At 49.1% G+C, this 26,199-nt stretch overlaps 1 protein-coding gene across 3 annotated transcripts; it reads left to right on the top strand.

Moving 5' to 3' along the window:
• The first annotated feature begins 329 nt into the window (after positions 1-329).
• On the top strand, positions 330-25,833 carry TRIB2 (tribbles pseudokinase 2). Of its 3 annotated transcripts, none has more exons than XM_053588953.1 (3): positions 330-606; positions 7,474-7,766; positions 23,387-25,833. In XM_053588953.1, the coding sequence occupies exons 2-3, from the start codon at positions 7,612-7,614 to the stop codon at positions 23,853-23,855; spliced, it is 624 nt and encodes a 207-aa protein (XP_053444928.1). In that variant the 5' UTR covers positions 330-606; positions 7,474-7,611; the 3' UTR covers positions 23,856-25,833. The 3 variants fall into 3 exon arrangements, with proteins under 3 accessions (XP_053444928.1, XP_053444927.1, XP_053444926.1); XM_053588952.1 differs by lacking the exon at positions 330-606 and adding an exon at positions 958-1,090; XM_053588951.1 differs by lacking the exon at positions 330-606 and adding an exon at positions 2,044-2,629.
• Positions 25,834-26,199: the final 366 nt, after the last annotated feature.

The raw sequence follows: 26,199 nt of genomic DNA on the forward strand, positions 1-26,199 counted from the left end.
TGGCCTTTAAAACCTCTGCCTGAGTTTAAGACCCTTTCTCCCCTATGTTCCGGTCCCCCTATGTTCCAGCCGACTGTGTACTGGAACCTCCTCAGCAAGTTCAAGTAATTCGAGAATAATTCGGGGACGAAGGTGCAGCCTTCACCAGGTCCTCAGTATTGAACATTATCTGCAGCACCAGCTGGGTTAAGAAATGCCGGTTCAGTGAGCCCAGTGCCCTGGCCGGGAGCCAACAGCGCTCCCTGGAGGTGTGGGTGCGAAGGTTTGCCTCATGTGGCCTCCCAGGCCCTCTGGGCACTGCCCTGGGAGGGGAAGAATAAGTCCTTCAAGGTGGCTTGAGTCAAAAGGTCCCTTCAGCTGGTCTTTTGGAAGTACTAGGCTGGCTGGGGGTGGACATGGTGGGAAGGGAGGTGGTAACGCCATCTAAAAGCGAGCGATGGATTTCTTTGCAGATAGGGAACGGGTGTTGGAGAGAGATAATGAAACTAATTCTTGACACTCCCAAGTAGCAATACCGATGCAAGCACATTCTTCTAAAAGAGGGAAGATCAGACGCTCAGAGGACGCCTGGTTTTCTGGGGGAAAAGTGTCCAGAGGATGCACTAGGTACGAAGTAGACCGAGCTGCAGGAGCTGAGCGGGGTGACCGGGGTGGGGGGGAAGTTGCGGCCCCCAACTCCTGCGGGACCAGGCGCGCCGCGGCTCCGGGCTCCGGGCTCCGGGCCGCGGAAGGATATAGCACTTTGTTTACCCCGCGCGGCCGGCCAGGGAGCGGCGAGACCCGCGCCGGCGCCCCCGACCGGGAGCTGCAATGGCTGTGGCAGCCGTCCGCGCCGCCGGCTGGAGCCCGGAGCAGCCCGGGGACTGGCAGCGGCGAGGCTGATTGATGGGCGCCGGGCTCAATGAGGGGGGCCCGGGCGGGGGCGGGGCGGGGCTGGCTCCGGGCTGAGCCAGTCGCGGGGGAGGTAGGGGGGGCTCCGGGCCCGGGAGCTCCGTGGAAATGTGTCGGTGACACTGAATGGGGAGCCCGAGCGCGAGCGAGGCGCGCGCGCGCGCACACACAGCCCGCTCGCTCCGAGATCCCCGGCCACGTAAGTAACTATTAATACCGCCTAGCCGGGAGATGCGGGCGTGCTGAGCGCGGGGATTGGCCTCGGGCACCGTCGGCCATCCCCTTTAATTTTTAAATACAGGGTCCTCTCTTACCTCTGGGGGGCGAGAAAAAATAAAAGACGACGACCAGCGGTCCATATTCTCCAAAACAAACCCCGCCGGGCAATTCGGGTTCAGGGGGAGACGGAGTGGTTTGCAAATTATTCGGAGGCAAGATCCTGTTCTCCAGCGGGAAAAGGGGAAAGGAACGTGGCGAGTTGGCAGGGCCGCGGTCGCCACCCCTTCCAGAGCCCGCAGGAGCCCCGGGAGCTCGTGCCGGAGAATTCGGAGACTGCTGATCTGCCCTTGTCCCCGCCTGCACTTCTCGCTTCTTTCGGAAGAAGACCCGGGGCGCGAGCTGGCTGCGACACCATGAGCCGGTGCTGACCTCGGCGCGGCGGCCAAGCCCTGGGCTTTGTCGCGGTACCTGCGCCCGGCCCGCGCCGTGCCCGGCTTTTGCAATCTTTTGTTGGCAGCGCTGACCGCTCCAAGTTAAATGCTCCCTTGCTATTTTTCTTTTTTGTGTTTGTTTGTTTAATTTTTGGAGAGCTCTGGCGGTCTTGGAAAAGCCTCAGACGCCATCTACAGTTAAAACGTAGGTAAACTGCCCTCTCCGGCACCCTCTTCTTCCACGCCCCCCACCCTTTCCACCAAAAAAGGGGGTGCAGCGCGGATTCTGGCTGCCGCGCGTCGCGAGCCGGTAGACCGGTGCTTATTTCCTTTTGCTTTTTGTTTGGTTTCCAACGCGCTGAGACCGAGCCGCCGCCGTGCGCTCCCCGAAGACTGCACGCCGTATAAGCAGGGCTCCTCCGCCCCGTCTGCGATTTGGAAACCTGCCTGGGGATCGCTCTGGGGAACGCGGCGTGCAGCTCCCACCTTAGCAGTCCGGTTACTCATCTAGAGCCACGTTGGAGAAAAGAGAGAAACTAAAAGTGCGGCGTTTCTGCACGTCGCCGGCTGCTTTGGGGTAACAAAAGGACCAGAGTTGCCTGCCGACCGAGTCACCCCGCGAGCGGGAGCCAGGCTCGGAGCAGACGAGGTGCCCGGTGGCGCTCATTCGGGGGCTTCTAACTCTTGCTCCCCGCAGCCCGGTTCCCGTCTCCTCCCCTCGTGTTCCTTTTTGTGGAACAGAGGCGCCTGCAGCCGCACTCGCCAGCGACTCATCTCTCCAGCGGGTTTTTTGTTTGTCGCGTGCGAGCCCCACACTCATGAACATACACAGGTCTACCCCCATCACAATAGCGAGATATGGGAGATCGCGGAACAAAACCCAGGATTTCGAAGAGTTGTCGTCTATAAGGTCCGCAGAGCCCAGCCAGAGTTTCAGCCCGAACCTTGGCTCCCCGAGCCCGCCTGAGACTCCGAACTTGTCGCATTGCGTATCTTGCATCGGGAAATACTTATTGTTGGAACCTCTGGAGGGAGACCACGTTTTTCGTGCTGTGCATCTGCACAGCGGAGAGGAACTGGTGTGCAAGGTAAAGAGCCAGGGGTTTGGTTTTGCTTTTTGTCTTTTAAAAAGATACCCCGGCCCTTGGGTAAGGGCTGGAGGGGGCGGGGGGAGGTCGCCGGGCCCTGGAGTCTGGGGAAGGGATATTCGCAGGATAATTATCCGTGGCCCGATTAAATGAATTAATTTATTTGTTCGTGTTCGACTAGTTGCGAAGTTTTTAGACCGTTTCAGACAATGGGGCGGGCTGCTGCAGGGGCGTTTTGGGGAGAACCCGGGGAGACTGCGCGGGGACCACGGACACGCGTGCTCCCGGAGGCTGAGGATCTCCCTGAGCGAGGCCAGGTCCCGCCGCCCGGGGGATTTCTTCGTGTGTTCAGCCCCCTCCCCTTCCAACACGGAGTAGGGAATCCCCCGTTAATTTTAAGGCACTGAAGGCTGGTTGTCTTTCGCAGCCATTGTTCTTAGCAGCGTGCAGGTGTTAAACCTTTGTTCCGAAGATTCCTTTTAAAGAGACACAGCAAGGTGTCCCTCAGGCTGAGCCCAGGGGCCCAGCGCGGGGAAGGAGTTTACAAAGACCTTTCTTCTGCCTGGAGCCTTGAATGGAGAGTTGGGGTGTAAATCAAAGCTGGCGCATCTTCGCGTTAATGCTGACTCCTCTGGGTCTTCCACTCTGGTCTCAGTTTCTTCTCCTGTCTAGACTTCCCTGCCAGTGCCTCCCTCCTCCTCCCCTCGACACACACCTTTGCCTGCTGGGCTTAAGAGACTAGCGTTGGGAGCCCCAGGGGTTCACACTGAGATGCACACTTGAGTTTCCTTTTTGTCTTTGACCCTGAACACGGATGGGTTTGTGTATGTGTGAGTGTGTCTGGATCTCTATGTACACCCAGCCAAGGAGATGAGCAGGGAACAGTTGCAAAAACAAACGACTATGGTACAGCATACTATTACCCAGAATTTGGATATAGATCAAGAATTCATTGTCACTTAATTTTAGATTTGCTCACTGTTTGGGGGGTGGGTAAAGGAGGAGTGGGGACTCAGGCTGCCTTTGAAATGGGCACTGTGCACAGCTGTGCTACGAAGACTGCATCACACTTTGGCCATTCACCACAGACTGCTTTGTGGATTTGGCTTATTTCATCCTGAACTGGAGTGTTTCATTGCAAAATTTGGGTTTAGTGGAGATCTCCAGTTTTGTGATTGCTCAGTTCAGACTTTATGGGGGAAATCGGAGACTCTTTAAATATTGCTCTTTGCTTATACTGAGCATTTGGCATTTTGCATCTTCTGCAAGTTATTGAGACCCCAGCAACTGTGCCCGGTTAACCAAAATTCAGTAGGCTATTCAGAGCTGGATTGAATTCTCACAAGTCTTGCAAGGTTGCACAATAGGATAGTGGTCCTTTGAAATGAATGAATTCCACAGAGCTGCCACTCTTGTATGAAATATGCACAGTCACCCAGCAGTGAGCGTTTTCACTCCTTTTGCTCAACTTCAGTACAGCATTTTAATATTTTTCAAAGGCTGGAGATGCTTTTAAGTAAAGGGAATGGGCAGCCAAATTCTGCAGGAACATCTGGCTGTTATTTCTTTGTTTAAAATCAGAGGTGACTCTGGCCTCTGCTCTTTCTCTCTTCAAATTCTTTAAGACATATTTCACTTTGACCTTATAGTGTCATTTGCAGACTTGCTCTCTGGCCTAAAACTGTACTTAATCTGTTGGCTTAGTTATTGCAAAGATTTAATCAGCCCCTCACCAATTACAGTGTGGCTGCAAGTGGGTTTAAGTGCAGTGTCATTGTTCTGCTTGACAGAGGTCATCCCTTTAAGACACAGCAGCTTCTGTTTTCCTGACTTTTTACCAAATGGGATGTGGATGACTTCTTAAACAAGCATAATTGTATAGATTCTAAGAAGCTCCAAGTGAGTTTTATAAGACTGCTTCTATGAACTATCCTGAGACAGAGACACATACAGATATGTACATACAAGGTACACTATATAATATTCAATGTATATATGATACATTATACATCATGTTGTGTATGTGCAATGTATATTGTATAATGAATAATTATACATGACATTATATATACAATATATATTATACATATCAATGTAACATATATATGTATTTTTTAGCTTATTTTAAAGCTCAGAGAAATCCGAATATTGAATCCAGTTCCTTTTGATATCTTAAAATACAGGGTTCGTGTTTCCTAGTTTTGCGTTAACCAAAGAAGAAAGTCTTTGCAAAACAGATCAAATGTAAAGATGGTATTTATCACAGAGGACTGTAGAGTAAGATTCTATCTGGGGGAAGAGAAATTCCAGGGTCAATTTAAATAAAATGATCAAGCTTGGTTATTGTTGCCATGTGTCTACTTTTAGTAGGCAAATAAAGTAAGGAGCTTTGGGGAGTCATTAACTATATGTTTTCATGGAAATGCTGGTAGCTGCTGTGCAGATTGACATAATTACTATCTTGGTAGAATGGGCACTTTTTTTTCTGCAAATGTTATTAATGATTGTCTAATCTTACTGCCTTATCTGAACTGTCACATTATATAACTAAGGCTCCAAATTAAACATGTAAGAAAAGCTGGCAACCAGGCTTATGGTTTGATTTTGCACTTGAAGGTGATGGTTTAAATATGAATCCAATCCCATAAATGCATGTTATAGCTACTAATAAAAATTTGGCTCCTTCCCCTTTGAGTAAACCTAAGTACTTATTTTATTTTTCATATTCTGTCCACCATCTTAGAATTTGGTCTTTTCTACAAAGGGAAGGGCTACATTTGGAAACTGCCATTAACATGTTATTTTTTTGTCTTTTTATATCCATTCAGTTTTTCAACAGGGGGGCAAGGATAATGTGCTGAGCAAAAAAAAAAAAAAAGCCCACCATTTTTTCCCCTTTTAATGCACCTGGAACAGGAAGTGTATTATGAATAATTATAACTCTGCTCACACTGGCTGCAGAAGCTGCAGCCTGGTGCTTGGGAACACATCATCCTCATTATATAATGCAGCATGTTTACGTTAGCTGCTGCAGAACATTTATTACTTTGCAATTTTTGAGGCTTCCCTGGTTTCTTTTGCCTTCAGTCTGGGTGTTAAAGTTGACTCAAGCATTTCAGATTCTTAATTGAACAGGCCTGTGAGATCACTGCTCTAAGGTCATCATTTGACAGTATCAGGGTGTGATTTGTGGTCTCTGGAGCTGTTGAAGTATTCATTCTTAAATTCTAGGTTATAGTGGCAGCAGCTGTACCACTTTCCTGAGATGCCTCATTATGGTTCATTCACAATGTTCCTGTTAACTTTGCTTCCCTGGCAGGGTTAGCACCAGCCCTCTTGAGGTTCTTACTAACCCTGTTTGACTCATGGATTTTTTTAAATTTATTTTTTGAAGCTTAGGGTGACTTAACTCAAAAATTCTTAAATGGCAGGCCGTGTCCTTGGGTGGGCCTCCAGAGCCTGCAGAGCTTCTTCAAATGAATCTATTATTATGCGTGCATTTGAGAATGGGCATTGTGGGCTAAGAGGGGACAGGGCTTTTATCAGATTTTATGTGAGATCAGGACCTAAAAAAAGGTTAACAGTGTTCTAAATCAACCTCTTCATTTTGTAAAGAGGAGGGAGGTCCAATAACTCTAAGCTCTTTATCCATCTCATCCAGATTATTGATGGCCCAGCCAGGATTACAGCCTCAAGGTTGATTTCCTGTCCAGCATTTTCCCCACCACATTGCAAAATCAGGGTCTAGGACAACATGTTTTAACCACTGAAAACGCAATTGAAGATGCTAAGTGGTTGTGAACTGATAATACGAAGTATATTGTTTGGGTGTTCCTGCCTCCGAGGCTTTCCAGCAAAGCACACCCACGCTTGCCCCTCACTGACACACACACCAAAGAGATCTGTTTTATCCATGCACCAGGCAGATAGGAAAACCACATTCCAAACCCAGAGGCTTAACATTTCTGATTCAGTGGAGGACTTGAATGAAAGCTTTTTTTTTTTTTTTAATAACCTCAAAAATTCTCTGCAGTGTTCATTTCTGTTAGGTCTATTTCAAAAGGTATTGATGGTGCATTTTCTTTTTAAGCAAGCTTACAATGAAGTAGCATTTCACGGGCTAATTTTGATTCATAGAAAACCGTTGCATAACTGTTTCATTGAGTTAGATATCTGTGGAGGGAAGAGAGAAAGAAGTCAGCTTCTTTATTAAGAAAGGCTGCATCCTATTCCTTGCCCTGCCACTGGGGGCTGGAGCTCTGGTTCATTCTCTGAGCCTCAGTTCTCACATCTGCAAAATGAACGTATTGAATTAGAGAACCATTAGGCAAAATTTGGATATTTAAACTATTAATGGCTAATATTTTACATAGTGGCTCCTGTGCATTTTTTATACTTGATTTTAGCCAAAAGGCTGAGAAGCGATGTTGTGCACTTTTTTGTTTTCTTTTGTTTTGCATTGGAGCATGGGCATTGTCTGTATGTCTCTGGTGGGTTACTTTCTCCCAGATTTTGTCTTAGTTCTGTAAACATGGGTGATTGGGCTAAAGAGAAAAATAATAAAACTTAACCATTTGTGTACTGTATGACACTTTGCAAAGCACATTTTTTGCCTCTATTTTCTCAAATAATCTTCCTAAGGTGTGTCAGGGGTCACTTGCCAATTTTACACCTGAAGACTTGGAGGCTCAGAGAGGTCCGTGGCTTGTTCAGTGCCCCATAGTTGATGGAAGGCAGGGCCAGTGTGACCTGGATCGGATCCACCGTGCCTATGGGAGGTGTCAGCATGGGGTGTTCTGGTTGTGCAAGAGGCACCTCTGATACTGGTCTTATCCCCGTTCTAGGTGTTTGATATCAGCTGCTATCAGGAGTCCCTGGCACCGTGCTTTTGCCTGTCTGCCCATAGCAACATCAATCAAATCACTGAAATTATCCTGGGTGAGACCAAAGCCTATGTGTTCTTTGAGCGAAGCTATGGGGACATGCATTCCTTCGTCCGTACCTGCAAGAAGCTGAGAGAGGAGGAGGCAGCCAGACTGTTCTATCAGATCGCCTCGGCGGTGGCCCACTGCCACGACGGGGGCCTGGTCCTCCGGGACCTCAAGCTGCGGAAATTCATCTTTAAGGACGAAGAGAGGTAAGCCCTGTTCCTGCCCAGGCCCTGATGGGCTGCTCCTGCAGGCCGCTTGAGAGGATGGATGAATGGAGATGTTCTGCTGCCTGTGTCCAGATGAGGGGAAGGAAGCTTAGGAGGGCAGAAGGGAGGTGAACAGTGAGATTTATAAGCCCCCTTGGAAAGCTAATAGCCACTTCTCTAAAGGTGTCACCCAGTGTGCAAAGGACAGGGCTCAGGGTATTCTGTGGTTTTGTGTCATGAGCTCTGAAGGTGGCTACAAACCTATGTGGCAGGATTTTGAAAATTCAGAATACTCAGTGCCTAGAATCAGTCCTTTATCATTTATTCGTCCACTCACTCAATGAGTAGCTATTCCCTAAATGTATGCTGTGTATTAATCACAATTCTTAGTCAGCTGACCTATAGAGGACATGTGGCAGGCACCACATAGCAGTTTGTGATGGGTCAGGAGAGAATCAGGGTGGGAAGGGGAATGTCAGGTCATCCAGGAAGGTTTTATAGGAAAGGTTATTTTAGAGCCAAGGCTTTACAGATGACTGTCTCACAGGCAGCGTGGGAAAGACCGGGTTCCAGGTGGAGAAACTGCCCATGCGAATGCCCAGCACTATGAAGGTCTTGGTTATTTCAAAAGACAGCTGGACAGGATGCTGGGCATCTGGGTTCTATTCATAGTTCTGCTGTGAACTCTACTTAGCATTTACTAAACTCCACTGGCTTTCTCTTCAGCTGACTTTGATTTTAAGAATTCCTTTGAGCCACTTTTTTCTTTTTAAGAATGTGATTTTCTTAGAAGGATGGAAGCAACAAATTTGAATTCATCGCTCACTGGATTCTAGGAATTGTTCAGGTGGTTCTACCTCAGGTAGGGACCAGCTCATATCCTGGTCTTTGCCTATAGATGATGGCCTTTATCTTTCTTTACAAACAGAAGAAGGGAGTGCTTTTCTCTTCTCCAGCTCAGATTCCCCTGCCCTTGGAAACCCAAGTCCTTATCCAGATTTCGCCTTTAACACCGTGTGAGGTCTTAGGCTGGTCTATAAGGGACCCAGTGAAAGGGATAAGCCCTGTCCACCCCTCCCATCCTCCCCACCCCCTGGCCTCATGTTCTTTGTTATTCTGGTTTTTGGCTCTGTTGTATCTGCTCTAAGGTCTTTGAATATTCTAGTTTGGAACATGACAAAGGGATACTGAGGAAGGGATCCCCTTTATCCTTCTGTTTTCTACCTTTCTTGGAGATTTAAGAACTGTAGGAGGGAGAGGGGCGGGGCCTTGGTGTGTGCCACACCTTCTGAGGGCAAGACACGATTGCAAGAGGGACTTTACCTAACAAATGCTATCAGTGTAACCTGGCTTATTGTACCCTCAATGAATCCCCAACAATAAAAAAAAAATAAATAAAAAAAGAAGTGATACTTGTTGACCTTTTACCATAAGATTATAGTTTAACTTAAGTCTCTATCCATGTTGGAGATGTGGCTATCATTGTATTGATGATGACTCCAAAGTCCAGCCTGGTAAGTCCCAGAGTTATACATGGGACTGAGTCGAAGCAAGGCCATATATTCTGGTAACTCAGCTCTCAAGAAGTTCATGGGCCTGCCAGCGGGCGTGAGGACCACAAATGCCCCCTCTCTCGTGGGGTTTGTGCTTTTAAGCATCATCTTTGAATATGTTTCCTAAGGGAGGAGTTCTCAAGCATCAGCAAGTAGAAGGGATGGATGGACAGGGATCACACCCCCATGGTGAAGACGTGTTTGTGAAATGAGCAATGTGGGATGGATGTCCCAAATCTTGGTGGCCTCTGGGGGTTCCACAGGGTCCATGTGTTAGCCTTGCTTTGCTGCCAGGAGGCAGAGCTGCAGGGCCGAATGCACTTACCCTAATGTGCAAGTCAGACCTTGCCATGGCTGTGGCAGGGTTTCACTCTGAGGCCACGCTTCCAATTTATGGGAGGATGTGTAAGAGGCCCAAAGAGTGTGTTGTGATAAAGCCAAAATCCTTGATGTCCCAGGGCTCAGAGACGAAACATCCAGATATAAAAAACTTGCGAGGACTGCGGGGATCTCTGACTGTCAGTCTGGAGTTACATTTGCCTTTTGGGAAGGAGCAGGACCCTTTCCAAAGAGAACTAGAAGAGAGTGTCTGATGTGAATGCGAAACCAAAACAGCTCCTTGGAGAAAATGGGTCAGAGCAAAATACTTTTTAATTGTTAAGAGCATTTTCCAAGGAGAAGATAAGAAGGGGCTGTGAGGGAGCTGATTGTCACTCTTCGGCGGTGTGTCGGGGGCACTTCTGGCGACACCTTCCTGCTGTCTGATGAGCAGCCTTGGTGCATCACAGCCCCTGGGGTCTTGGGAAGAATGATTGCCCTATGTCTGGTGGTTGAGGTCACTGGGCCACATGGGGGGTGAAGGGGGCCGGTGACCTTTCTGAAAGTCACAGGGCCAGTCGGAGGGTCCATCTAGCTTAGAAACCCTATGATTTCACTGCAGAGCCCTTTCTCTGCCCCATGTCATGCTGAAGTCCCAGTGGTCTTGCCTGTCCGAAACATGACAAGTGCCTCTGTCTGGGCAGCTCTGAGAAGGTTGCCTCTATTTTCAAGGAGATTCTAAATGTTTGCAGCAGTAGCTGATAGGAGTTGTTTTTTTTTTTTTTTTTTTTAATGCAGCTGTCAACTTTTTAGTGAAAGGGAAACGTTACCACTTTTTATTCTTGTTTTGTTTTTTAACCCCTTGATTTCTGAATGTGAAACTTCTCGTTTTTGTTACTCGTGCTGTTTCTCCCAGCTTCCTGGCAGAATATAGTTACATTATGGCAAATTCTCTGTTATTTGGCCTATGTAATGACCAGCATGGAGGTCATCGCCAGTGTTTCCTGATGGGGATAATGTGAGGCCAGGCCTGGGAGGGATCATCTATGCTGGCCACCTCAATTTCCTTCCTAGCTGCATCAATTTCAGTAGAAGCAAAGTTCCCTTCTCTCTCAACAACATTGCAAGTATAAGGAAGCAATGGGTTAAATTTGAAAGGCTTTTGAAAATTAAACCCTGGAGTCTGTCTGTTTCTAACCCTTAAACTGTGGGGCGTGCTGCTTTGTGAATCTCACCATCATTACCCACCTCTTTGCATGTCAGCCCCTCAGTCTTCTTTCTCTCAAGGCTGTACTACTTATTCTTTGATGGACTTGACAGTGATGGAACGTGCAGGCATTACAGAGTGAAACTGCCTGAGCCTCACCTGATACAGAACAAGACCTGGGCCCACACCTGTGCCGAGACTTTGGGCTGTGGCCATCTGTAACTCCACATCCATGGTCACCCATGGAAACATCCCTGGAGGAGCTATCAGCCCCTTAAATCCATTTCCCCATGGAAGCTTTGCACACAGACGTGCGTGACTGTGCCCTGCTCTGCGTTTACACCTGGAGCTGGCGTATCTTCTACTGCTGGGTTCCACTTCACTTTGATTTGAGTGCCAGCTTCAGATTCTGAGTCTACCACATTTTAGCTACCTGGTCTGGGCTGTGTCATTTAATGTTTCTGAGCTGCAATATCCTCAAAGTAGAAATACTAATGCATTCCTGCAGGGTGGTTACGAGGCCTCAGTGAGATGATTTAGTGATGAGGGGCCAGCCAGACACGTGTGAGGACACAGCTGCCACTATGGTCACTGATGAACAGTGCCACTGTGGGTGGGCAGTTCCCAGGACACAGTGGGCCCCTGAAGAATGAATCGCTGTCTGTGGCAGCGTACGTGGTGAAGTGTGGCACCTGGTGATGCGGAGGTTCTGACTCTGGCCATATCCTTCCTTGTCTTCCTTTTAATTGTACTCATTAAGTTAGTGCCAAGAGGGTCAGCAAGTCAAGTGCATCTGCCGTGGAATGTGATGCTCAGAAAGGCCCGAAGGCCCTTGTGCACCTGCTGTGGGGCACAGGCCACAGGCTCCTGCAGGGAGTAGAGGTCCCTCCCCTCCAGGCCTGGCCCTGCCTCCCTGTGGCAGTTCGGGGATGCTGCTGTTGCTGCTGCATCTCAGAGATGCGTGTGTGCAGGGCAGAGCCTCCGCTGCTGCAAGGGAAAAGCCTCTGGACCTACAGGCCCTGAGTGGCATTTTGAGGAAGTTACTCCCCAACCCTGACGGAACCCGCCTGGACACACCCTTTCATCACAGTCGCTGTGGTAAAATCTGAAATGTCCTGTCTGACTAGGAGGGCCCCACCTGTGGGCCAGTCCCTGAATCTGATAGAAGGCTGTGCCCACATCCCCAGAAAGCAACTGGCTCTCTGCAACCTCACACTCCGGCTCATGTTGTCGGGGTGATCTGCTTGGTTACCTGTTCTCAGAAGCTCTGTGTTTCAGGGGGAGGCGGGAGCTTGGAGAAGGTCTGCTGCTTCCAAGTGGAGTCCTAGGTGCCATCTGCATGGCAATGCGCACTTATTAGGAAACTTAACCTTGATCAGTGACCTCACCACTGTGCCCAGATTGCCTCATCTATAAAGTGGAAATGACAAGACTTTCCTCATAGAAGCAAATGAACTGGCTCAGGTGGACCTGTGCCTAGTGTGTCCATCAGCTGTTGGCAGGTGGAAGCTCCTGTCTGTCCTAGCTACCTCTGCACTTGGTGGTCCTTTGTGGTTACATGGGACCATTCTCTGACTCCCTCAGCGGGTGAAGAGCACTTTCAACCTGGTGCACCCTTGAGTGCCCAGTGGAGGGGGCGTCGCTCTTGCGGCCCTGTCTGCTTGCCTTCTCCTGGCAGATTTATCCCCTCGGTCCACACTTCTTACCACCCGCACCACCCACCCCGCTCTCAGTTCAGTGTTGGCCTTCACTGCTCAGAAATGCCCCACGTGAACTGAGAGACAGGCAGCTCCACGGGTTCCTTCCTTCGTTTGAAGATGTTTATCTCTTGACGTGGCAGGTTTCACTTCCTCTGCTTTGTGGAAGCCCATCAGAGCCTGCCTCTGCAGGGTGGAAGCTGGGACCCTTTGCGGAAACTCAGCAGCCCTGGGGCTTCTGGTATTCTGAGGGCCACCCGCCCAGATGTGCAGAGCCCTCCTCCCCGTGGGTGGAGGTCTCTGTCCTCCCTGACTGACGGAGGTCAAGGCTCTGTTTCCTGGGTGTTGGTCCCCAGCTCTGCTCTCCCTTTATGCCTTCATGTTGCTCCCACCTCCCTTGAGGTTTCAATATCCAGCAACGTGCAAAAGGGCAGCCTGCAGCTCCGGAGACCACACTCGGCTTCTCTTTCATTAATAGCTGTGTACAGTTTTTCAAGTTGTGGTCTCTTTGTATTTTAGAAAACTGCGTTACCTTTGCGCTTTCCACCTTTGTGTACGTAAAGGCATTGCTAAACCCCAGGGGAAGGGTGGGCTCCCCCTCCCTGCCCCTACAGTGGGTAAGTGACTTCCCTCCAGTGACACTCCTCTCATCTGTCAGGACTCCTCTCCTGCTCTGCTCTGATGGCCCCTGTGCCCCTCTCTGGTCTCATCCCCTGCTGGCGGAAGGGGCTGTCCTAGGTTCATGCTCCTGCAATGTGGTGAGCCTTGTTGTTCGTTGAAAGAATGAAAATCTTTTTTGGGTTGGAGCATCTCTGATTGGTGTCCAGTGACAATGAGAGAGGCAGGGATAGTACCCTGTTTTCCCGAAAATAAGACAGTGTCTTATTTTAAGGTGTGCTCCCAAAGATGCACTAGGTCTTATTTTCAGGGGATGTCTTATTGTTCCTGTAAGTAGGTCTTATTTTCGGAGGATGTCTTATTTTCGGGGAAACAGTAGCGGTCCTCAGCATCTAGGTCACGGTCTGGAGCCCAGAACACTTACAAACCCCCCACAGAGACACCTTTTCCAAGAGAGCTATTTTCAAAGTACTCTGTTAAGTGAGAAATTAACCCATCATTTCCATTTTGATTTAATGATTTGTGCAAAAGTGACATTTATTTAAGGCAGTGTTTTCGGTGTCTGTGGCAGGCTGTAATTTTATTCATAAGGGCTTTTCTAATCACAGTCAGGGAGGAGCGCTTCCTCGGGGTTCTCTGCAGAGGCTCATCAGGGGCTGAATAGTGGAGCTTCTTAGCAGGATCTCTGGCCGTTTCCTGATGATTCCTAATAATTTAACTGATTGGCTAGTCGGAAGCCCTGTATGAATGAAGCAGAGATGCAGTGGCAAGATTTCTTGATCCTCCACTTAGCCCTGTGATCTTGGCCTATTTCCCTGAAATTGGCTTGAAACAGGCTATGTACAGCACCCAGCACAGATTGCAGCTACTCAAAAGCAGGCTTGTCATTACTGCTATCGGCCATCATCTCATGGCTTTGAGCCTCATAACCCAACAACCTGATGACTCATGTATTTGTTCAACAAATATCTGTTGAGTGCATATTATGTGCCGGGCACTATTCTAGGTGCCGGAGATCTGTGCCCAGGGAAAGAGGCCTCGGCTCTCAGGAGACTTAGATTTCATTGAAATAATATCTAGGGCCCCCTGTGTGCTGGGCTTTGTTCTTTCTATCCATAATGTGTCATTAACTTGTTTAGTTTTATTTAGCTGATATATTTAAAACAACCAATTTAAACTCAGTGAGTAAAGTACCTTATTAACACCATTTTACAGGTGAGGAAATTGAGGCCCAGGGTCTTGTAGCTAATAATATGTGGTAGACCCTGGGTCTGTACCTGGGATACTGGCTCCAGAGCCCAGGTTCTCAAGTACTAGTTTGGCTCCAGGAAATAGCCACCAGGTTAAATGCTACGTCTTGTTTAACCCTCTGGAAGAATTTCCTAATGCAGTTAGGTAGCCAGCGTCCTCCGGAGGATCCAGCCAGCCAGAGTCTGAATAAAGTCCAGTCCTCAGGTTTTCTGAGCAGTCATGGCAGCTACTGACTGGGCCACCAATTAACTGACCCATGAGAAGTCCTGATAAGCTTCATGGTTCCATTTTGCAGGATTGGATAGAGACCCCTGAAATAGAACTGTAAGATGGGGTTCATGTACGTCTTTCTCTGCTGCACCTAGCCCAGGATTTTGCATGCTAACTACTTACCAGATGTGTGACAATTGACATAGCCTCTTGTGCCCAGAGGTGTGAATAATATAAGAAAAATCTCCTAGCCATACTGAAAGTGGAGGACAGTGGACACAAACACATTTTAAATGGTTTTTATTTATCGCTCTTGGGAGTTTCTCTGAATCATTCAACAGATTCTAATGTCTTAGAAATGTCTTTGGACGCCAGATATTGTAGTTCGTAAGTAGAGTCATATTTAGGTGCCCTGAATGCCAGACAGAATGTTGGAGCTGGGGGGAATCTTAGGAATGGGAATCTTACTATCTTGCAAACATTTGTTGAGCACCTACTGTATCCTTAGAGTACAAGATTGTGTACAAGACAATTCTTGCATGATGGAGAGGACCTGGTATTAGTTATTTAAAGCTGCACCAGTGGGAGCTGTGTACAGTTTTTCAAGTTGTGGTCTCTTTGTATTTTAGAAAACTGCCTTTTGGGTAGAAGCATCTCTGAGGGCCACCTGCCCAGATGTGCAGACCCCGCCTCCCTGTGGGTGGACAATGCTTGCTTTGGGCAGCCGTGGTCCTGGGGGATGGTGTGAGTGAGTGCTAGAGAAGGGAAGGGTCCTGAAAGCCTGTGGGGGGTCTGTGTCAGGAGATAGGGCCTGGGATACAGGCTCCTGACCTCGAATTTGACCAGATGTCTGGGAGGCAAGATTGAGAGCTTTTTCTAGATGGCAGGGACAGGGACAGGTTTGTGATTGTGGATGTGCAGGTAAAGAATAGACTCAGGAGGTGAGCCCAGGGGCTGGACATTGATTTCAGGGTTATGTGACTTGATCTGGGACTGTGGTAGTGGGACTGAAGAGGAAGGTGGGTAGGGAGGGGTTAAACCCAACCCTTTTACCTCCACAGAGAAGGAAACAGGGAGGGGCAGGGATGCATCTAAGGCCTCAACCCAGTTAGTGACATGATCAAGAGCAGGACCCAGGTTTTCTGGCTCCCTGGCCTGGCTGGGTCTGCACCTGGACACGTCTCTGAAGGTTTGCCTGGGCTCCCTGTGGAGGGGACAGCCCTGTGTGGCCCAGTGTGTGCAGGCCAGGTGCCCAGGGGCTCCCCGAGTCCTGCTCCCACCCACCCCTGGGCGCTCCTGGCCAGCCCTGAGCCTGCGCAAGCTTTTCTGAGACACACATTGATTGATTCGGGGGGGAGGCATCGCTCAGGAGAGCATCTGGATGAGGAGGCCAGTGGTAAATGGAGTATTGATGAGGAATTCCCGTCAGCCCGGCCTTCGTGTCTGGGGTTTCCCTGTCTGTTCCTATGGTGACAGGACGTAGTTCCTATGGAAGCCCCTGCCGCCCACCGGCTGCACTGGCCTGGTGTCCTCCTCGGGGAGCGGGCAGGCGTGGATGGGGTGGTCGGGCGCACATGTGCATCCCGTGTGGGCCGCCAGCGCCCCCTCCTGGCTGAGCAGACGGCGCTGAGGAGCGCACCTGAGCGCCTGAGGCAGACTGAGTCTGTCGTCCCAGATGTGTGCTACACGTGTGTCCCAGCAGACCCCGTCTTTCTAAGCTGCGGTGGCCTCATTCAGCAGATTAGTGCCGCGACACTCACTCTCCAGGCTGTGGGTGTTGTGAGGTGACCAGAGTCTCTTGCCCCCACACTCTCCCCATGTCCCCCTTCCTGTGGACTTCTCTCCCTCTGCCCCAAAGCCCTAGATGTTTCCCTGGCATCCCACCCGCTGCTCTCCTGCTGCTCGTGAGCCCCTGGAGACGGGACCTGGAGCAGACGCTGAAGCCCCAGACCTGGTACAGAGGGGCTTTCAGAGGTGGCTGCTGGGAGATCCTGTGCGTGTATGCAACAGAGAATTAAATGAGTGATGGTTTATTTGGCACAGATTAATGGCCTGTCCAGTTCCAGTGGAGGCTGCCAGGTCAGCATAATGCCACTGGGGATGCCAGGACGTCCTTCCCTGGGCCCCCGTGAACAGTCACCCCAGGTGGGACCTTTGTCTGCACAAATGGACTGGCTGCTATGGGTACTTTCTCAGTAATGGCCAGACCTGGGCACACTGACCTTTCTCTCTTGACCCTTAGCCTGCCTGGACCCCTTGACAGGATGGCCTTCAGTGACTTCCCCGGATTTCACTGACCTCAGGCCACCAGACTTCTCAGCCCTGCCAGGCCCACTTTGGCTGAACTCCCAGCTCAGCTCAGCTCAGCCCCACCCTGGCCCACCCTGGCCCACCCTGTCCTGATCTCTTCCTGCCCAGAGCCCAGGGAGATGCTTAGAGGTTTAAAAAGCAAAACATGATTTGCTTGTAGAGGCCATCTCTGGCATTGTGGACAGAACACTGAACCTGGAGATTAAAAACTTGATTTGAATCCCAGCTCTGTCATCCCCTGGCTACGTGGCCACATCCACTTTCTGTCCCTTCAGTCTCTCCATCCAGTAAATGGGCAGGTCCATCCACCCCTGTCTGCCTCCTGCGCTGTGGCAGTTAGGTAACTCAGGGATGGTTCTGAACCTGAGGTAGTGCTGAATACACCATCAGGCGCATTTGCCTTCATCAACTCAGCGTCTCTCTTTAAATGTTCCTCTTTCTTTGACACCTAGTAAATTTGTGGTTTTGATGTCAGAATGTATTTCGGAGAGGTCAATGGCATTAGAATCCTCCTGACATAGATTCAGAACTCAGCTTTTTCACTTACCCGTCTGTGCAACCTAGATATTTAATTTTCTGTGCCTTGGTTTCTTACTGGTTAGAAAGGATGTATAATCCTAACACTTGTCTTTTAATTTTGTTGGGAGAAATGAAGACGTAGGCTGTAAAAATGGGCAGCTTCCAATGGATGGGTAATACACAGTTGTTATTGTTAGTGTAATTGTCATCATTATTATTAGGACATCACGTGGGATGTGTTGTAATCACTATAGCTTAAGAATGAAAGGAAACTTTTAAGATCAGGACTAGGAAGCCAGAGCAGCCCTTTAGCAGGCTGTGTAGCTATTTGTTTTTATTTAACAGGAGGGAATTGAAGCTGAGAGATAGTGGCTCATAGGGGTCTGCAAGCTTTTGCTGAGAGTGAATGGGGCCTGGAACTTACCAGGCCCGTCCATGCTGCTTCTCAGATGCCAGGAGAAGAACCCTGTTTACTGGTTCTGCCTTCCTCTCTGGTACTGGGACCCCATGACACAAAGTCTGGCCCTGGGCTGGACTGTCATTGAGTGTGCAGACTGTTCTCTTCCTACACCAAGCACAGTTTGTAAAAAACATGCAAAAATCTAGCCAAATCTATCCTACTCTCATCTTGTGGCTTGCAAAGAGATGTATTTTCCCCTGAGAAGTTGCAGGAGATAAATGCTGCCATTTACAGCTTTTTGTCACATAAATTGCCACCTGCACCTTCCCCCCTTGGTCACATTCTAGAATTATTCTTCTTGGACTCTGTCTAGTACCACCACGTCCTCCATCCTGATGGCCCTACCCAGAACTGAATAAAATGAGGGGAATGAGCTAGGTACATCACTGGGGAGGAACCTTCAAGGACATAGGAGGAGTCAGTGCAGAGGCCCAGAAAGAGACGTAGTCACAGAATCCGCACGTGCTCCCCTGGGCCTGGCCTTGCTGGCTCCTCCATGCTGGGCTCTCTGAGCTGCTGTGCTGGCGTCACGTGTGTTACATTTAATTCTCACATAAATCAGAAAGGTGGGTGTTGCTTGTCATGTCTGGGTGCCCAGTGCCTAGTTGGGGTAGCCCAGGCAGAGTAAATGCTCAATAAATATCTTTATAGTGCCTGAGTGCCTGGGACATTGGCATTACCAGGTCCGAGGATGCTCCTATTTATTTTTATGGAAATCGACTCCTTTGCCTAGAAAATTCCCAATTCCAAGACTGTTTGGGGACCATGGGCAGTTGCAAGACCCTGCATTGATTTCTGCTCCTGTTCCTGGCCTGAGCTGGTGCACTCCCCATGTACAGTCTGAGAGTAGCAGGTGGCAGCCCTGTTTCCCAGAGAGGGGAGCCTCGAGGCGCAGGGACCTTCAGCAGCTCCCCCCGTGGTTCTATAGCAAGTCCACAGGGGCTCACCTGGCCTGTGTAACTGACCTCTGCTCCCCTGATGTGTGAAGTGCATCCTGAGAGGTCCTGTTGAAAGACGCAATCCAGAGCGGTAGCCTGCTTCTGAACTTTGTAAACAAGTTCAGAAAGTTCCGGGAAGGAAGGATGTCAGTAACGGGCCTGCAGCTGTTGCACTTCCTGCCCTCTTGTCCCCAGGCTTTTCTTTCCCTTCTCCCCTCTGCTCCTGGAGAACAGATAATCCTAGGAAGAAGGAGCAGGCTCCTACCCTGAGGGCCTGCTCTCTCCGACCCCACGGCACACAGGTGCTGCCCAGTGGGACGGCTGTGGTTTCCTCCGTCAGCTTCTGGGGTAGGTGAGGTCCGGTCCAGGGAAGGTGAGGGCCAGCCCTGCCTGCCTCCCCTGGTCGGCCGTATGAGATTCCTCAGTCCCTCTGAGTGTTGGGCTCACCCACCAAAAGAAATCATAGCACCTGCCTTGGGTGTTTGTCTCAGAGACTTTAGAGAGAATATGTAGGTAAGTGCCTCACCTGCATCAGGCACATCCGTGGCATTTGACGCTTGGTTCTGAGTGATCTTCCAGGCCAGAACTTGAACTTGGTCTCTGTGACTTCAGGACACTGCTTTGCTCTCTGACTGCCTGGGTTTCATGGTTGCACCACTGCAGTGTGTGCTGTACCACATGTGACAAGCAGACCCAGACCCTCTCCACTGAAACCCCAGCCTCTACAGGAAGGAGGGTGAAGAGCCGTATGGGTCAGCTTAGGGGGAGCTGAACTTCAGCAGCAAGTCAGGTGGGCTTTTAACATCATTCTCAATTTTATTTACTATCTGCACAGCTTCTGAGCCTTCCTTCTGAGGTGGGGGGTCAGAAAAGGGAACTCCAGTTTGGGGGGGCTAATGATAGTGTGGGGGCGTTAGCCATTTTTTGAGGCCCTAATCTGTAACGTGGAGAAGGCTTCCAGGGACAGAGTGAGGATGCTTTGAATGTGGGGACACTGCTCTCTGGGGAAAGAAGCAGTGGAAAAGACAGTCAAAGTCGAAAGTTGTGACCTAGAAGAGGATAAAAAGGAAAAAGGTTCAGATCTGGCCTGGCATAGGGAGCTTGGGGTGTTGAGGTCTGGCCCCTGAAATCATACCCACCTCTCCCTCTTACTCTGCCCTGTGCCTGGCTCTTATAATTCACAAAGCCTGTCCTCCATGATCTCACTTGACCACCATGTAGCCCTGGCCAGATGGGCAGGGCAGGATCCTCCTTCCCTTCCCGGTGAGCACAGTGAAGCCCCCTGGGTCAGCAGTGTGACTGTCCCCATCCTCGTGTGGTGCGTCTACTCTTTGTCGGGTACTTACCTGGGTGCTCAAGGTACAGCAGCAAACATAGGTACTGTTTTCTATGTGCAAGGTGACTTCAGCCTGTGTCCACAAGCTCCTGGAGGTGGGGAAGAAGGTACTCACCCTGAAATAACCACCACAGTGATGTTTAGAGCATCACTGCGGAACCGTATGGATGTGAATGTGCCACATCTCCATCGGCTGTAAGGGGGTGGGGCACTTCCTTATATGGGATGGACTGGTGGGGCCTTTTTAATAAAGTTCAGTTGAACAGGGACCTGACAACAGGGAGCTGTCACTTAACTGGGGAAGAGCCTTCCAGGCAGGTAAGCAACATGGCAAAGGTCCCCCAAAGGGCCAAGTGCTGCATTTCAGAAGCAGCAAAGAGGTTGGTATGGCAAGAGGAGAATGGTGGTGGAGAGGTCATGGGGTCACCTGCAGCATGAGCAGGACATTGGCCACCAGCTGGAACAGCCAAGACACCACCAGCCTCAGACCTGGATCCTCTGACTCCCAGACTTAGACTTGTTCCACTGGACCACCCCTTGTCACGCTGATGGAAGGCCTTAATATTTTTAATTATTGCTTTCACATTTGCAGTTATTCTTATAGTTACTCTACAGCCAAGACAGTGAAATTGGAGGTGCAGTGTTTGGCTCAAGTTAGGAGAGAGCTGTGGGGTGGGGTGGGTGGCAGGAGCCTGTGAGAGACCTCACTCGTGCCCTACCCTCTGCTCTGGGTTTGGGTTTCTCTGATTCACCTGGAGCTGATCTCAGAGCAGCTAGTGAGCCTGGAGGGCCAGCTCTGCCTGCCAGCCTTCCATTAGACAAAGCAAATGCAAGAAAGAGATTGATTTTTAATCAGCTCCATTCCAGATAAGCACATCTAGCTCTTTCCTATTTTTAAAGAGCATTAACCATAGGCGCAGGAGAAGAACATGCGTTCTATAGATTGTAATAGGATTTGGTGAGCAAATAAAAAAGGAAAAGCTGTGTGGCGGAATCCCAGAATGTCAAACTCGACTGCTTCTTCCAGATGGTTGCACGACAGTGTGCAGTGTGCCAACGAATTGTGCCCTTAAAAATGGCTAAGATGGTAAATTTGTGTTATGTATATTTTAACCAGATAATTTTTTTAAATAAAAAAGAATGCTTTGTTCAATGCTTTTCTTTAAGCTGAGGAACGCAGTGGCTCAGCCACAGTCTCACAACAGGTGAGCAGTGGCGCCTGGCCTGGAAACTGCCCTCTGAGTCCCCAGCACACTGACTTTCCCCATGAACATGCCATTTTTTGCTCAGAGGTAGAAATGAGTGCAGGGAAGTAGTCTCTCCTGGGATTTTGGAACTCCTGTAATCCAAGTATGAGATCTTGGAGTCAACCCAGGATTTCACCAAACTTACTGCGATAGAGAACTCCCAGCTGCTCTCCTTTGGTTAACTTGAACCTCAACTCCTTTCTGTGACTTTTGGTGGCTAGGGTGGTCACCGGGCTGAGACCTGCAGGCTGACAAGCAGCAGGAGATGGCTTGAGTCCCTGGTTCTGACTTAGGCCCCGTCGTGGTTTTCCCAGGCAGCTTTCCTATCCCCTGCTCATGTGAGCTTCCTAACCCTTTGGGGCAAACCGGGTAGGTGCTGGATGTGCACTTGAGACAGAGGAACAAGTGATGCGGATGACACTGCCCTGTGGGTGCTCACGATGTCCTAACTCCAGCCCTCCTGCTGCTCTGCACCTTCGCAGCAAGTCTGCAGGGGTGATGATGGAGTGGGCTCAGCCCAGTTACAGCGCCTGATAACTACCGGAACTCTGCAGGGTGGGAAGTGGGGGAGGGGCTCAGTTTCAAGCCCTGGAAAGTCTTAATTCCTGACTTCCCACTTATAAAGAACAGTAGGTCAGGAAACAGGAATTCTCAGGAGGTATCAAGCTAAGGAGTCTGGGGTGGGTGCTCAGGGCCCTGGGGCTCTGACTAGTGCCAGTGCAGCCAGTCAGCAAGTCAGTTTGTGTCTGGTCCTCAGCTTCTCTCATAGGAAGTTAGGGATAGCGAATGACAAGAATTCAGCTCATACCCACAAGCATTTGCTAAGCACTTAAACTTTATTTTATACCCACTGATGACCCTGGCCCTTACTGTGGAAGGTTGAGCACTAGGTTGAATTCTGGGGAACTGAACATGGAGTTTCTCCATCTCTTTTCCTGGGCACCCCCTGGAGAGTCCTGTGTTCCCCTCAGCAGCTGTGCTAGTCCTCCAGTGGCAGGGGGAAGACTGGGGTGAGGTGAATAGTTTGAGAAGGCTCTTGGGCTCATGCTGCTGTTCACACCGCCGTGCACACAAGCACGTGAGAAGTCAGGATCACAGGTGTGTGGCCCGGGCCAAAGATACAGGCCACCCAAGTCAAATGTTAAGTAGCAGGTCAAGGATCAGAACCCAGGAGTGTGACGGGAAGGACAGGGACGGGCAGCAGGCAATCTGGGAAGGAAGATGGATGTGACAGGAGAATGTTGGCTCAGAAGGACCAGGTGATGGGCGTCCACTGCTGCTGGAACGTCCCTCCTTCCTGCCTGTGTCATAAGAAGAGGATGCCGGACAGCGAGGCAGCAGCAACCATGTCAACTTAGGAAACCGTGGGGCCAAGTCTTCTGCTCTTCCCAGCTAAAAGGTCTGGGTAAGATACTCAAACTGAATCCTAGTTTGCAGAATGGGATAGCCAAATCTTACAGGTTTAACAAAAGCAGTTAAGTAATGTGCACAGTCTGAGTTTGCTGCCAGTTGTGGGCAGAGCCTCCCTGGGCTCCCCAGTTGGTTCTATCTGGAACCAAGTTCCAGAACCAACTAAGTTTTAATCCCATGTTTCCTTATATGAACATGACTTGGAGAAAATTACTTAATCTCTTGTTTCCTTGTCCTCACGATAGGCATGTGATAGTAATGTTACTTATGGTTTGTTACGTTGCTTAAGGTTTGAGTTCCCCTGTAGATTGTAAGCCTCACGAAGAGACCTTGTCAGTTGTGTTCACAGTGTGTCCCAAGCCCTAGAAGAATGTCTGGCACCCCAGGTGCTCAGTAAGGAATGTTTGGCTGGTTGATGCGTGAGTGGACAAATACAGGTCAGGGGTCTTCGGACACATAGCAGGGGCTCCATGATGATGCTGGCATTGATGTGTTTCAGGGCTGGGCTCCCTCAGAAGCTTATTTTTTTTTCTCTCTTTCTTGCAGGACTCGGGTCAAGCTGGAAAGCCTGGAAGATGCTTACATTCTGCAGGGAGATGACGATTCTCTCTCTGACAAGCACGGCTGCCCGGCTTACGTAAGCCCGGAGATCTTGAACACCAGCGGCAGCTACTCGGGCAAAGCAGCCGACGTGTGGAGCCTGGGAGTGATGCTGTATACCATGTTGGTGGGGCGGTACCCTTTCCATGACATTGAACCCAGCTCTCTCTTCAGCAAGATCCGGCGTGGCCAGTTTAACATTCCAGAGACTCTGTCACCCAAGGCCAAGTGCCTCATCCGCAGCATTCTGCGGCGGGAGCCCTCGGAGAGGCTGACCTCGCAGGAAATTCTGGACCATCCTTGGTTTTCTACAGATTTTAGCATCTCGAATTCAGGATATGGTGCTAAGGAAGTGTCTGACCAGCTGGTGCCGGACGTCAACATGGAAGAAAACTTGGACCCTTTCTTTAACTGAGCTCACGCCCTACAGAGACTTAGCAGGTACAAGGAGGGCAGCGGAAAGAAGTTCTTCCAGGGGACACATCTCGCCTGCCTTGGTAGCAGAAAGGACACTGACATCCTAAGTTTCTTGGTTCAGAGAAGGAGCGTCTTCAAGGAGCTGCCTCAATATGTAGCAGGGGGCAGAGACGTGGGTGGGGGTGGGGTCAGACGGAGGGAGCCCCCCGGAGCTTGTCTTCTCTGACGGAGCCTGGGAGACCACCCCTGGCCAGTTGGGCCGCTTCCACCTCCCCCACTTTTCGTTTTGTTCCCAAATAGTTGCAGATCCTGACAGAATTGGAACTCTGCCTCAAAACACACATCTTGGCATGGCACTGTTAGCATCTCACTTCTTGTTATGATTCAGGGAAGGAACAATTGGCGGAGGCATTTTGTTTTGTTTTGTTTTGTTTTTTAAACAAGCCAACCACCTAGCTGACCATTAATGGGATTCACTTAAAAAATAAAATTCGGTGCACACAGACTGACATGAAACCTGGGTGCTAAACTCAAAGACAACAAAAAAGTCCAGTTTGTGTCTCTTAATCGCTCTCTTCAACTCATTTCTTCTAAATAAACTATTTAAGATCCCGGTCAGGAAATGACACCTTAATGCTTTGCTCCCTGAAGGGGAAAAAAAAATCTGTCCTTTAACAAGCTTGTTTTGTTTCATGTGGATTGGTTTGTGGCAGGAAGCTATTTGAAGTCAGACTTCCAGACGCATTACTGCCTTCTGCCTTCCTAGTTTAAAGAGGGGAAGGAAAAGGAAGAAAAAAGGGAGAAGAAGTGCAGCTCCTCTCTGAGTTTTTCCGTTTGAAGGTTGAGGGTTGGTGCAGCCATTCCTCTGTGCTGAGATGGCGGAAGTGGCCTGAGATACCAGGAAGCCACTGGAGTCTGATGCTTTTGCAACACTCCAATCGCAACTAAACATTTGTCTTTTGTTTGAATAGAAACTAGGGAAACAAAGCAGGTTGTCCCACATGTATAAAATACAGGGCAGCTATTTCGTTTTCTTAAAGAAGAATAAACCTTTTGGCTTGGAAGGCCCTCTGATTTGGATAAAAACCCTCAGTAGAGACAAGCAAAAAGGATGATAAGCTGAAAGCTGGGATGATATAAATAAAAACAACGCTCTATCCCAATACACACCTTTGTATTTTCAAGAACTCTTCTATTTATTAAGGAAAATGTCACATTGTGATGTATTAAGCCAGTACTTCAATTACGGGTTGACTTGGGATGACATGTTACATGCTGTAGTTAACATTTATAATTTTTTTTTTCCTCGTTTGAGTATTTCTGTCCCTGAAATGACCTTTATTTGGCTTTTCGAGATAGCTTTATTTGATTTCGAGTGGCAAACTGTTTTTTTATTATGGCTTTTCTATTGCTGTATGATACACAACTCTTTTGGCATAAATATTTGTGTTCCCAGTACCTCAGTTGTTTGGATTTTGCTGCCTGTATATGTTTTGTGAAATGGTCATGTTTTTTGGGTAGGTAACACATGGACTCTAGTATGTAAATGTTACTTGAATCTGTGCTTCATTATAGTACGTGGCATGTATGTGCAGACTCTTGGACGCTTTACGCCTGCCCAGCGGGGAGCCCATCCTTCACGCTCCCAGGAGGGCGGCTGCACCATTCATAAACAGGAGACAAGGCGGCCATGGATTTGCCCTTGATTCTATTTTGCTAATGGAAGATATCAAGGAGAGAAGTTGTTTTTTTGTTTTTGTTTTTGTTTCGTTTTGTTTTTTTACATTCTGAAGAAGGTGCTGTGTCAAGAAGGACCTTTTTTTCTTCCCTCTCCCCTCTTTTTAAGTCCCTTATAGGAGGAGAGATTGCTGATGTGCATGGTGGGATCTGTGGCCTCTGGTGCTTTGTCCTGTATTTGGTTTAATGTTTTTGTCCTAATCTCTTCAATCAATAAAATTGTGCGTATTTAACTAAAATCCTTGGGGTCTGGAAGAATGATCATTTTTTCTGCTGCCTGTTGTTGGTGGCCACCACACACGAAGCCAGAACTCCCACCTTCTCATGGGTGTTCACTTATTTAGCACCCACCACTGCTGCTGTTGATTCAAAGTGAAGTGTCGTTCTCATCGTATTGAAGTGGATGCTAACCAGTCTACATACAGTAGCTCACTGAATGAAGCGTCACAACTGTAGGAGACGTGAACCATGCTCTTGGATTAACCATAGATTAGAAAATGAGCCCAGAAAGCTGCCTGGCTTGTCCAAGGTTAAACAATTTGCAAGAGATAGATCCAAGACTGGACTCATGTTGGTCTCGCTCTGAAACTCGTTTACTCTTTCTA

Source organism: Nycticebus coucang, chromosome 4 (assembly GCF_027406575.1).
Source record: "Nycticebus coucang isolate mNycCou1 chromosome 4, mNycCou1.pri, whole genome shotgun sequence".
NCBI lineage: Eukaryota > Metazoa > Chordata > Mammalia > Primates > Lorisidae > Nycticebus > Nycticebus coucang.